General features: G+C 37.1%; 2 protein-coding genes across 2 annotated transcripts; one reads left to right on the top strand and one right to left on the bottom strand.

Moving 5' to 3' along the window:
- Positions 1-7,249: 7,249 nt before the first annotated feature.
- On the top strand, positions 7,250-8,200 carry LOC133517782 (probable RNA methyltransferase CG11342). The gene has a single exon (XM_061851199.1). It carries the CDS (start codon positions 7,402-7,404, stop codon positions 8,119-8,121), a length of 720 nt encoding a protein of 239 aa, XP_061707183.1. The 5' UTR covers positions 7,250-7,401; the 3' UTR covers positions 8,122-8,200.
- Positions 8,201-9,247: 1,047 nt separating this feature from the next.
- LOC133517783 (uncharacterized) lies at positions 9,248-13,217 on the bottom strand. Its single transcript, XM_061851200.1, has 4 exons — positions 13,000-13,217; positions 12,842-12,933; positions 11,853-11,964; positions 9,248-11,151 (listed from the first exon to the last, which is right to left on the bottom strand). The coding sequence occupies exons 1-4, from the start codon at positions 13,159-13,161 to the stop codon at positions 11,044-11,046; spliced, it is 474 nt and encodes a 157-aa protein (XP_061707184.1). The 5' UTR covers positions 13,162-13,217; the 3' UTR covers positions 9,248-11,043.
- Positions 13,218-14,166: the final 949 nt, after the last annotated feature.

Below are 14,166 nucleotides of genomic sequence, written 5' to 3'. Positions count from 1 at the left end.
TCATTTTTGAAGACCTATCCATAGATACCCCACACGTATGGGTTTGATGAAAAAAGATTTTTTGAGTTTCAGTTCTAAGTATGGGGAACCCCCAAAATTTATTGTTTTTTTTCTATTTTTGTGTGAAAATCTTAATGCGGTTCGTAGAATACATCCACTTACTAAGTTTGAACAGTACAGCTCTTATAGTTTCGGAAAAAAGTGGCTGTGACAGAATCGGACAGACAGACGGACATGACGAATCTATAAGGGTTCCGTTTTTTGCCATTTGGCTACGGAACCCTAAAAACGAAAAAAATCAACACGTTTATTAGAAAAAAAAACTCGTTTGCACGGGCCGGGGTTTGAACCAGCGACCTCTTAAGAACAATTCACATAATTTATTTAACAGGATACTGTCCAAACGTCAATGGCTAATATGACTTTTCAGCAAAGAGTAAAGTAAGTATGCTTTTCAGTTTGATTTTACTTGACAAGGAGCAATAAGAACTAGTAGCTCTGTGAGCTGTAGACCTCGCGAGCATAGCTTAAAAGTGTATGGCTCTACTGTTTAGAAGAATTTATAAAAACTAAATTGTCAAAAATACATAATTATCGAATAGGGTGGTCATAACTTTACTTTGTACATAGAAAACAAATTAAATAGATTTTATCTTCACAAGGCTCCCTTTCTTATATTATGGAATAATTTGAACTCATTTGCAAATGATTTAGTGGTCGCTGTACTCGCTATGACTTTGTGATTTGCAATATCCTCATACAATTGAAAAAATGCAAAGTAACCAAAAAGTTTAAAAAAATCAACCGCCATATTTTTAACATACTTATGACTAATAAATAAAACGTATACGAGTAAGAAATCCTTAAATACATTTCCAAAGCAGAATTATTGATGGGTCAATTTATTTTCATACATTTTTTTATGGCAGAATTGTTTTATTTTATTTATAGCGACGCCTAAATGACGCCTGTTTAATGCTCTAAATTTTGCTAGGGATACTTGTTACGTATATTGGAATAAAAAAACCCGCATGGAAAAGGAATTTTCATTACTTTATATTTTTGGACCACCTATTATCGAATATTAATATCATTCAGTTATCATGCATTTCGCTCGTACTCTACGGAGTGCGTACATGTATTGGCGCAAGCGCGACGCATGATAACTAAATAAAATGGTTCATATATAATTACTGGATTCTGATGTCAGTGTACGTTCGAAATTGGCCCGTAAACGGATAATGTTGTCTTCATCGTACGCGTCGGTTTGTTTGGTTTGCCAGTCTTTTCAGTATTTTTTCCTCCTCGAAGTCCTTGAATCGCAATAGAAGGAGTTTCACAGTCTTAATTTTAGCGAGGCGATCCAAATTAAAGGATAATTATATTTAGACATTAAACCTGAGAAAGCGCAACGTATAAACAACCTACAGCAAGATACCCCAGGTCGACCACTACTCTAAGCAATGTAAAGGTAACGTTCGGATTCCCGACCGCAGCGCAGCTGCACTACTGCCGCAGTATTTGTAACGCGACATTACTGCCAACTGCATTACTGCCACTGACTGAATAATGTAAGTTCTTTAGGACGCCAAGTTCTTGTGACAGTGCCGTTATCAAATCTGACCATTACAACTTAAAGGCGAGAAACGGGTAGAGGATGTTTAGAAAGATACATCAAACAGTGCCAACGGACCTATTTTCAGTAAATGACCTCAAAATGGCATCATTGGGCCGTCACAACATGCAACAAAAATAACGAAACAAAAACTCTGAGCATTTTAACTTTTTAAGCCAGTCAAGACCTATGTTGGTGTTCTAAATACCGCACAGCAAAGTAGGAAACTGTTCTACTGATTTGGGTTTTTTTTTATTTTATAATAGCAAGTAATAACGCCATCTTTTTCTATTTTCTAAGAATTAAGTTTCTGGCCGACCGCGTATCATAGTAGTTAACTTTTATAACGCTAGATGGAGCTTTCACCATCACGTGCGCCGCGGACTCCGCGGAGCGCTTCCATGTGTGCGTGCTAGCGGGGAGGAAGGAAGCTAGCGGGCGTGGCTTACGAACCGGTATTCGCGGCTTTAGTAGGCCCTTAATTTAATGAGATATTTATGTACCGGTCTAAATAGTTTTTAATATTAGACATAATCAGAGGTGGGAGCTTGGAATCTACATTGATATCTCTGTAAGAATTTACATCACAGGCGAATTCTGTTGGTGCCTCATAATCGACATTTAATACTGGATTCAATTGAAAATTATTATTTTGCGCGTAAAATATTAACCTGAAATAAACAGGAAATCAATTTTAAATGTTGATATTGTACATTTTCATTGATATTTTAAGCATAATATTTTCGAGTGAAAACAGCACATAGCCAAATATACTTAACCTTTCTATGAGGTCTTTTTTTCCCTTTCACGGATGCCTCGCGTTCCCGTATAAGTGATTTTAACTGTGTTACAGTCAGACGTCCATATTTTTCATGAGGATATATTTTATTGCGTTAAACAGACGATTATTAAAAAAATTGTATTTAATAAACCAATGTTTAATAAAAAATCATAATTAAACTCTCTGTATAAGTATTAAACTTTGTATCTGAGGCCGAGAAACTGTCGGATGAAGTTTCAAAGCCATTGAAATAAAAAAGTTTTATTTTGACAGGAGCATGTACGTAATAATTTATTACGTAATAATTTTTTTTTAAGTTATGAATTTCATACAACGAGTTGGTCGAGTTGCCTCAAACTCTAGTGGCGCCATCTACAATTAGCTTTCAGCCGCCTTCCCCATTGCGGACGTCTTGTGAAGTAGTACAATTCAAAATTTGTTTTCTCGCTTACTCCCGTGAGTTGCAACGGATTGACGGCTATGTGCTGTCTCGCTCATATTAGCCGAGAGCCGTTCGGTCGTCATCGCACGCGCTCGGCGTTAGTTCGGTCTGATCACTCGGATTCTGGGCTATAACCGCGGAAATCGAACTTCTTCAATAGGGTTGTTTCCATCTACAAATCTTAGGGCAGAATTGTTTCCCAATAAATTCTTATGGATCATAAGAACATGTTAAACTACCTTTAGTGGACATTTAATAAGCATATTTTTGTAAATATTGAATTTAAAATATCTTTTAACACACGTCACGTGACCCAAGTCGAAACGACATTGAAGATTCTGGTCTAGTTGACGTCACAACTCACGGTTTAGCTCTGGACTATAACCGCGAAAATCGAAGTTCGTCATTGCGGGCATTTTTCTCTGTCATTCTAATTACGTCTTAGTAAGAGTAAAAGAGAAAGATCCCCACAATATGCGATTTTCAATTTTCGCGGTAGGCGTTGTCTGTACTCACTACAAAATTTAATATACTCAAGCCGTAGCCATTTTGGTGGTGGGCCATTAAATTAACATCATTAGAAATGCTAATGGATAATGAATACTTCATGATATATAATAACTCAATTATTACAGAAAACATATTTTATTAGTTGGTTAAAAACCCACACTCACGCATACATAGCTTACCCACCACTTAAATGTCTACGGCTCGAGTATCAAAAAAAAAATTAAAATTGAATCTGTTTATTTCATTCCAAAAAAACATGCATTTTTCTAGCTTAACTACTAATCTTAAATTAAAAAGATTTTTTTGAGTTAAGGAGTCTAGGCGTGTAGAATTAATTATACAGCACACTTCATCTTTATATAAATTTGTACTGAGAACAATGGGGGGCCTTGGTGTTACGTGTGTATGTATAGTCGTTAGATTTGTAACTGGCCAACAACGGCTTATCATTTGTCTATTGTTAACTAAAACGGCGCGTGCCACTACCTGCAAAAAAAGGGCCCGGTCACTTTAACCGGTTATTTAATTACAACTCCTATGGTAATTGACATAAGATTCAAAATGAAAAAATAAAAAAATAATTTGCGATTTCTTGTGTGGTCCCTATACGGTTACTGACTGCCGACGAGTCGAACGCTAACGAACCAGTCTAAAATGGGTCCTCGATATGCGTAACAAAGGCACGTTATCGGAGAGTACACCTACACTGGTTTTTGAGCGTTGGACTAGCCCGCGCTCAGGTGCCAATTAGAATCATACGACCCTTTTTTTTGCAGTGGCACGCGCGGTTTTAGTTAACAATAGACAAAAGATTAGCAGCTTCGGGCCAGCTTCAAATCGAACGACTATACCTATACCTACTATAACTATATACTTACTCTTTGGTATGTAGGTACATGGTTATGTGTCAAACCATAAACTGTGACGTAATACAATTTTCAAAGAGCGTTTTGGGCGCGAAAGCATGGGTCAAAATATATTTTGTTAATTTTACATATTTATAGGCGTTTTTAGGGTAAAAGTTAAATTTTAGGGCAACGTTTGGTTAATATAGAACGCATTACAAGCGTTTCAAAAAATTGGAAACAACCCTATTGCGGGCATTTTTCTCTGTCACTCTTATTACGTCTTAGTGAGAGTAAAAGAGAAAGATCCCCGCAATTTGCGAATTTCGAATTTCGCGGTAGGTCCCCTCTGATCGCTTTGCTGTCAGTATCTCTCCTCGCTCCCGTTCCGTTTCGCGTGTAGCACTAAAATGTACTAAGAACAGAATCATTAGGGAATAGAGACCGTGCGCGTTGGAGGGTCTGCCATCTTGTGGCCTGAATCGGAACAATAAACATTTACATTTACACGTCACGTGTTTTCTTGTGCATAGTAGATTCTGACATCTTGTGGGCTACATCGGAACAATATAAACATCACATTTACGCCTCGCGCCAAAAATCTGACGGCTCCTGTGCTGCCTCCTACAGTTCATGCACGCTCCCTATAGTTCGGTCTAGTGCAGTGGAGGGAATTCTTTTTTATTTTAGTACATGTACTACACAAGCCTAGTATGTTCTGATCCTCACGGGTGCACGCGTATAGCACATCTAGTTGATCCTACCATCTATGCCATACATGTATTAGAAAAGAGTCCACTTAAATTCTTTTCTTGACTTTGCTTTGCGTGAAACGAAACTCGTCTTCCGACGACCGGTGGACCGGATGTGGGTCAAAGTGGGTACGTTCTAATGATAGCCCTGAGCCACCTCAACTACATAACTGATTTCTAATTTTTCATATCGATCTAAATAATTGAAGCAAAGCAGGATACAATTTATAACTAAAGCAAGTCAAGCTACGAGATAAAAAGTTATTAAAGGGATATAAATCATATTCGATGATAAATGTCTGGTAATATTTGAAATATGAGTATGTCGTGTATCGTGTAGTAAACGTCAGTCAGTATAAACGTCACTGTCAAGTTAAGTTAATATAAATTATACGTCATCGTCATCTCATCTAGCGCAACTACAGGGCGACTTCAAATTGGTAATACAAAATTAATGTTTTACACACATTTTCCCTTAACTAATCCCCTTAATTAAGTCTCATGCTATTAAATTAAGCAAAAGTATTTTTTTCTTAATTTTTAATTTATCCCTTTTGTTTAGACTTCACATGGTTATCCTACCATAATAATTAACAAAGAAGTTTAAAGAATTTCAATTGAACACTTTCCTCTTTGGTTATCAATCACCTGTCACGGTATTTATGAAGAAAACGTGTTTTGATTAGTAATTGTCACTTGTCAAAGAAAATAATATTTTCCGAAGATTTTAATTTCACAATTAAATTAAAATGCCTCGACGTTATTCGTATACTAATGTTCAAAAAATGGATATTCTTGAATTTTATTTTACTTCACGGAGTACTGTGCGAACTCAGGCATTATTTAACGAACGATACCCTGATTGCCCAACACCTACACGTGTATTAATAAACAGTACCATCCAAAATTTACGAGACTATGGTCAGTTTACGGTTCCGGTACATGCTCAAGCACAAGGCCGGCGGCCGCGGTATTCACAAGCTTTTCGGAGAAGAGTGCTCGAGTTTTTTAACCGCAACCCAGAAGCCAGCACAAGGGATGCTGCTGCGAGATTCGGCACGAGCCAATTGTTTATTTGGCGGCTAATGAAAGCTGAAGCAAAACATCCCTTTAAATTTCAAAGGGTACAGGATATTGTATTGGCTGATTATCTTAGAAGAGTTATTTTTGGGCGTTGGCTGCAGCAAAACTTACACTTAAATATCCTATGGACCGACGAGGCAACTTTTACAAGAGTCGGCCTCTTTAACGTGCACAATGAACACTGGTGGGCTGATCGTGATGCAAATCCTCACGTAACTCGGCGAGACTCTTACCAAAATTGTTTTTCTGTAAACGTTTGGGCAGGCATTCTGAATAATTGTGTGACTGGACCGTATTTTATTAACGGCATCTTAAATGGACCGAAATATGAAGATTTCCTGAGAAACGTGTTACCGATTTTGCTACAAGAGGTGCCGGAACAAAATTTGAAGAATCTCTATTTCCAACAAGACGGTGCACCAGCACATTTTGCTCTAAGTGTGCGAAATTATTTGGATAGAATATTCCCTGGCAGATGGATTGGACGCAACGGCCCAGTCGCATGGCCACCTTGAAGTTCCGATCTGACGCCACTCGACTTCTTTTTGTGGGGCGAAATTAAAAGGAGAGTGTACGCACGGGAATCAAATACTATCCATGAACTTCGCCAAAAGATAATTGAGGCATTTAATTCTGTAAAAGCCAATGAATTTATTTTAGACAGACTCAAAATCAACCATAGACGGCGGGCCCACTTATGTGTCAGGGAAGGCGGTGGTCATTTTGAACACATCTTAAAATACGCTTAGGTAGGTTCACACTTAAACTTTTAAAGGGTCATGGTGTTAATAAACGTGATTTATGCGTTTTAAAGTGTTTCATTCTTATAAACAATTATTGCGGTAAAGAAGAGAAAATTTCGAGTTTGTATTAATCGGTAGATTAGGTACAATAATAAATGATTTTAAAAAAATAATTCGGCTTATTATTACCATAAATTTATCAGGGTACTTAAAACCTCATCAAAACAATTTAGTTACACGTTGTAGTGATATCAATGATAACGTACATTGACGATAACATCGAGTGACAAGTAGGTATGACAGTTAGATATTTAATGTAGAGTAACCACACTTTGGGACTTTAATTATTGGTTTTGTTAGAAAATTAGCGAGTATTAAATGCAGCTGATTTTAACAACGGAGTGAATGTATTATAATGTTTGGTATTAACTGAGCCACAATCAAGTGTTTTGTATTACCAATTCGAAGTCACCCTGTATACCGCGAATTCTAGCAAGCTATTTCACACAGTTTTCATAGATTGGAAATATTACGTTTTTATTAAGACCTATCTTAATAGGACCCACATCACATACCTGGACTGATTTCAGCTCAAGAATTAACTAGCGGTTCCAATTTTTTTTTTTTGTCATGACAAGTGAAGATCTAAATCATCTGGGTAATGATCCAGGTGCTGTAAAATTTGGTAATTTTATCAACTATTACTCATTTCATAATGTGGAGCACAGAATGAATAACCTAAACAAACAAATGTTTCCCGCATCTGTTGCTAATGAACCATTTTTGTGCTTGGACATTGGCTGCAACACAGGAGAACTTACAAAAGACCTATATCAATACTTGAAAACAATTTACCCAGAAAATGAAATACGGTTGCTGGCTGTTGACATTGACCGAACACTGATCACAAGAGCACAAGAAATCAATCAAATCCCTAATATTACATTTACGACTTGCAATATTATGTCTGATAATGATCAGAAATCAATTCAAGACTATTTGAAAAGCTATCACAAAAAGAGATTTGATGTAACCTTCTGTTTTTCTGTCACAATGTGGATACACCTAAATAATGGAGATGATGGTCTATTACACTTTATCAACTATATCAAAAGAAAATCTAGATCAATCATTATAGAGCCACAACCATGGAAATGTTACAGAAATGCCCAAAGAAGATTGAAAAAATCTGGTAGCACATTCCCCTTGTATGATTCATTAAAAATCAGAAGTGATGTGGAACTTTTCATAGAAAATAAGGTTAATGAAGGCACACATGAGAAAGTATATGGTTCTCTGAACCCATCCTGGAATAGAAAGATTTTAAGTTTTCATGATAACAAGGATTGATTACAAAATAAATAAAATTATTTGTAGATAATAATCATTTTTATTGTTTATTATTAATAAAAAGTATGTATAAAGTGAACTAATGTGTTATTTGCTTTAATGTGAGCTAAAATATAAACCATGTTTATTACCAAACATTTGAGTACCTACATCACACAACATTAATTAACTACCTAAATTAAACAAAACATGGTCATCTTGTTTTTAGCTCAGTACTGCTACTTCAGCTTCTTTTACTGTTAACACATTCACACCATCATCATTGTAATTGACTTTGCTTGTCACACCTTAAATATAACAAAATTACATTACGTCTTACAATAAACTTTAAAGTGTACTAAAAATCAAAAGACAAGTTATTTTTAAAAGTCGCTTAACAAATGTTCAGTTTTAGGAGTACAGCCTACAGTTAAATTTTTTGCTCCTGTTACAGGCCACACCCGGTACATATAATCTATTTATAATACCCTCCAAACATGTATGTAATATAAGTGCACTTATGATTATTTAAAATAAATCAATATCACTTTCAAGTAACACAGGCACTGGCATCATAATAATAAGGTATAGAAATCAAAACAGCTAACTTTTAATTAATAATACCTACTCATTTCTGAGAGCTAAATGTGTTGAAGTGTCCTACTTTTATATTACTTAGTTGTGGTGCAGTGTTATTTAAAGCTGGCCATACGCACTACAGTATGCCTGCACAGTTTTATTGACTGTGCAGTTTCCTATACAGCTCTACCTAAGCAGTTGAAATGTACAGGCAAAATTGTGCAGGTATATCCTAGTGTGAGGAAGTTTGGGGACTTTCAATTCAGGTTACATTACAAATGGAAAAGGGCAGAATGTTACAACAATCCTTTTCCATGCCCAGAAGGTAAGTAAGTGAATTCACTTTTATTGAGCACCTGGTTGCGATGATTATGTCACTTGGGTCACTTTAAAATTGTGACATGGAATTTTTCGCCTCAAACAAGCATCTCTACTATTTATAAGACCTTTTCTTTATAGGGTATCTACTACTCATGTAAGAAGTATAAATAAATTAAAATAAATATTATAGAACATTATTACACAAATTGACTAGCTCAATATAAGGCTTGTGTTGAGGGTACTTAGACAACGATATATACAATATATAAATACATAGAAAACAACCATGACTCAGGAACAAATATCCATGCTCATCACACGAATAAATGCCCTTACCAGGATTTGAACCCGGGACCATCGGCTTCATAGGCAGGGTCACTACCCACGAGGCCAGACCGGTCGTCAACATAACATCATACAGCAGGATTTAGACCGCAATTTACAATGGACCAACGATTGGCTTATAACCCTCAACGCAGACAAGTGCACTGTACTTCATATAGGTAAAAAAAACCCTAAGCACACATATAATATTGGCTCCAAAAGTTTACAGAGTGTTGCTTCGCAGCGAGATCTTGGTATCATTATAACTGATAACTTAAAATGGGAAGAACACATTTTGGGGTTGACCAAAAAAGCCAACTCTAATATTATATATGATCAAGAAAGCTTTTCGTTATATGGATAAGAATCTTTTCATTGGGCTCTATAAGACATATAAGACCCTTATTGGAATATGCCTTCCAAATTTGGAACCCATATTTCCGGAAGGACATTGATCTTATTGAAAAAGTCCAAAGAAGAGCAACAAAACTGGTTCCATCTCTTTGCAACCGACCATATGAGGATAGGTTAAAGGAATTGGGCTTGACAACCCTAGAGCAGCGAAGGCCACGCGGTGACTTAATAGAAACATACAAAATACTTACAGGACACTACAACGTACCCGCATTGAGTGATATTTTCACTCGGAATATGTGTGACAGACTGAGAGGACATTCTCTGAAGCTGACACGGACGCAGAGTAGTAGCAACCCAAGACGACACTTCCTGTCTAACCGCGTAGTGAATGTGTGGAACAGTTTGCCCGAATCCGTAATCAGTGCACCCTCAGTGAATTCTTTTAAAAACGACTCGACGAACAGTTTATTAACGGACAAAACACAAGTGCAGGACATTGATGTGCACGTATCAGCTATAAGCTGCCTGTGCATTCATAAATAATAATAATAATAAGCCCGCAGGGCAGCTTGTGGCGAGCTGTTGGGGAGTAACGACCCCACGGACCCGAGTGTTCCCGAGAGTCGGTCAGGGTCTCCGTCTCCGGCGTGTCTTCTTCGGTCGGAGTGGACCCCAAGGGGACCCGCAGGACTCTCAGCTCTGGCTTGCGTTCATTGGCCGTCCAGAGAGGAATCGTTAGAGCTATATGCTCCGGGGTTGGAAGTGAAAGATGCATAAGACGCGAGTGTGTGCCACAGTGGCTGTTATCGGCCACTGGGTAGAAAGCGGCGCACACCTCTCGACACCCCTGAGCTGCTCACACCGGTGATGCTCCTGGTCGTCTTTACGACGGCAGTTTCAGGGGCCCATCTAGTCAGCGGCAAATCACCGCCTGCCTCGATAACGTGTTTAAGCATTGTTATGGCAGGTGTCCGGATCTCTTTACACAATAGCCCAATCTTTTGACCAGCCAAAGTTCAACACCATAACCGGCCCTCTTCTCCACTTTATTTACAATAGCCCCTACACCAGCTGGGACCGATTTACGGGTATCTATTAGTACCCGTGAATGGGTTCTAGCTGGTGTATTACATAACATCAAATTTGTCCTAAAGGGCCTCTGCGCTGTTGGCTTCGGCCCCACGCATGCCTCCCAAAGGTCCAGGACCCCATGGTCCCGAGATATGGAAAGACATACAAATAATAATAATAATAATTGGACTGTACAGGCAATACTGCACAGCATACCCTGATGTGTATGGCCAGCTTAATAGATAATGACTACTTATGTCTAGAACTTGTTTTTTTCTAAATAGACCTTGCCTAAGTTGTCACTTCCTCAGTGCTAGACTCAAACTCCAGTTTTACTTGATTGTTCAGGCCGTCTCCATCCATTTCTGATTCATGAGCATTCAACATGTTTAGGGTCACCTGAAACAGTATGATGAATATTTCACTTCCAAGTAACACAGCCATATACCTAATAAGCAAAATGACACATTCAAACTAATAAAAATACTAAATCGGAATGTTAAGATAAAAACAACCTGCCTGTTTAATGAATTATTATTCAGATTGAACTCTTTAACTTGAAGCACTTAGTATCAGGCAATTGTATAAGCAATATCAGAATAATTGAATACACTTGAGGTAATCAAAGATTTTTATAAGAAATAAACCTCCCAATTATCAATTTTTTTGTAATAGTATATTGAGTCTCATTTCAGGCAATGGCTTCACAATTTAATTTAGTGAAGCCCCTTTGTCCCAAATGAGAATGATTCATTTCCATCTGTACCTCGTGGGGACAAATGGGAATGTAACTATTATCATTGATCCTCAGCAAGGACAAATAAGAATTAAAAGTTCCCATCTCCTTTCATGTAGGGCAGGGACATAAGATTTACAGATGTAGTGCATAATTATCTTCCATCATATTTTCATGAAAACTTATGAACATGTCTTGCTATTTCTGTCAGTCTTGGTACAAAAAGTACTGACATTAACTGAACTAGCATAGATGTTTCCAAGAAAATAAGATGGAAAGGAATCATGCTCTATGTCTGTACCTAATACCATCCACTCTATGCTGTTGCTGGTTCTGACTTATTGAATTGTGGTAAATCACTAACCTGCTGTGATATGGGTGCTGCATGAACATTGTGAGTTGTTTGTGGTGTGGTGCCGGCTATAACTGGTCTGTCATCTGCTGCTTTTCTCTTCACAGGTGTTTTTGCTGGTGCACTGAAAACACACATGTCAATTTTAATGTAAGGTGGACCCAGATTGATGAATGTAGTTTTTGATAGCTGTCCATTAGGTGTATAAAATGTAATTGAGTAATCAAATTATTTAGCAATGTCAAAATTCCCTAGATACAATCACCTATCCATAAACTATTTAAAAATCTCACAGGCCTTTTCAAGAGAAGCGCTGGTGGCCTAGTGGTAAGTGTGTGCAACTTGCAATCATTGTGGGTTCAAACCCTGGCTCGTACCAATGAGTTTTTCGGAACTTATGTATGAAATATCATTTGATATTTACCAGTCTTTTTTCGGTGAAGGAAAACATCGTGAGAAAACAGGACTAATCCCAATAAGGCCTAGTTTACCCTCTGGGTTGGAAGGTCGGATGGCAGTTGCTTTCGTAAAAATTAGTGCCTACGCCAAATCTTGGGATTAGTTGTCAAGCGGACCCCAGGCTCCTATGAGCCGTGGCAAAATTCTGGGATAACGCGAGGAAGAAGACATGCCTTTTCAAGAGGTTAGTCCAGCAGTTCCTAACCTGGGGGTAATCACCCCCGTGGGGATAAAACTGGTATTTCACAGAGGTAAGAAGCTTAATTAAAGATAACAAAGATTAGACCTATAAGAAAGAATATTGATGATTATTGGGAGGAGGGGTAAATCAAGATCCCTAGTTAGTCTTAGGAGTGACAGGACCCAAAAGGTTGGGAAGCACTGGGTTAGTCAATACAGTGCACCTGATAAAAAAGTAAAAATAAAGTATCAATGTCAAGCTTAATTTAATCTAAGCGATTGCCTCAAAATCAACAATTAAATCACATTGCAAGTGATAAGCTCATAGAAGAGGTATCATAAGATAGATACTATAAACATACGTAGGTGTATTTTCAGCCATAGGGTGCAGCATCATTGTCATTTCGGCCAGTTTATTGAATGCAGCTCCAGCTTCGGTGAATATTTCACCAACCTGAAGAAGTATTACATTATTTAAATTATGAATAACCCCAATCACAAAAAATATATATTAAAATACCTTAGCAGCGGAATTATTCATTTCAGAAAAATATGTGTGATCAATGATGAATAAAATAAATTTGGCAGGATGTGATACGCAGTTACAAACTCGCCGACTTTTTAAATTATACTTTAATATTATTTGTTTACTCGTGATTCTGAATAAGAAAAAATAATACATATAAATCGCTCTCAATATCACTATATTCACATTTTGTGTCAAACCAAACTTAAACGACAAACGTCAAGTCAAATCATGTAGATATAAAGAGGAGCACGCCCTACCTTTTTTTGTCATACTAAATTAAACCTTATCACTGAGACAAAAAGGTGATCTTAACAGGCTAGAGAAAACGGTTCACTTGAGATAGCAAAATTGTGGCGAAGTGTCTCACTCGCACATGTTGCCAATGTTAAAAACACCGTTGTGGTAGTATTTATATCAATACACTACTGAAATTACCTTCTTCGACAGTTTTTTGTGCTATATTCAGAGTGCAGTTCTGATATTTTTTAAGTAATCTGTAAATAATTATGATGTCAATATTATTAACTGATTAAACCAAGTATGTGCACTAGGGTTTGAGATCCGGATGTCCGAAATATTCGGATATCCGTCAAATATAAGATCCGGATCCAACGACTCATAGGATCCGGATATTTCGGATATTACGGATCCGTTAAATGTTAAATGGTCATGAACTATGGCAGAAACAATTTTCAAATTAAATTTATGAGTGATTTTATACCATTTTATCGTTTAAAATTAGTACTTACAATTATTTAATCAATTCAAATACTACAGCACATCAATTATGATAGGTACACAATAACTTCGTCACGCTTAATTCGTCACGCAATAACTTCATAAAATCAATGCGAATGATACTTAATCTAGACAGTAGTAACAGTAACAGTGTAAAACTAGCTAAGTATCTGGATATGGATACCTCCTGACTGAAATAACGGTAATTCTCGACACAAATTCCATAACGTCGGATATGAACATCCAACAAAAATGACATTTTATATAACGGTAACGGTAGTAGTGGTATAATTATCTTTCTAACTCTGGTATTTCTATCATATTTAGTTTCCGAGGTACAGAAAGCGCATAATGTCGGATTTCATGATTTTCCTTATTTTCGTGTAACATAAAGCATTGTTTTCATATCCGTCTTTTTCC

Source organism: Cydia pomonella, chromosome 5 (genome assembly GCF_033807575.1).
Source record: "Cydia pomonella isolate Wapato2018A chromosome 5, ilCydPomo1, whole genome shotgun sequence".
Lineage (NCBI taxonomy): Eukaryota > Metazoa > Arthropoda > Insecta > Lepidoptera > Tortricidae > Cydia > Cydia pomonella.
This window is presented reverse-complemented; position numbering and strand designations above follow the sequence as displayed.

Excerpts from the sequence above, each read along its gene's own strand:
- LOC133517782 (XM_061851199.1), top strand. The coding sequence starts at position 7,402 with ATGACAAGTGAAGATCTAAATCATCTGGGTAATGATCCAGGTGCTGTA.
- LOC133517783 (XM_061851200.1), bottom strand. The coding sequence starts at position 13,161 with ATGTATTATTTTTTCTTATTCAGAATCACGAGTAAACAAATAATATTA. Across the intron at positions 11,965-12,841 it reads ATGGCTGAAAATACACCTAC|TGCACCAGCAAAAACACCTG; the intron begins GTATGTTTATAG and ends GTGTGTTTTCAG. Across the intron at positions 11,152-11,852 it reads CAGCACCCATATCACAGCAG|GTGACCCTAAACATGTTGAA; the intron begins GTTAGTGATTTA and ends ATACTGTTTCAG.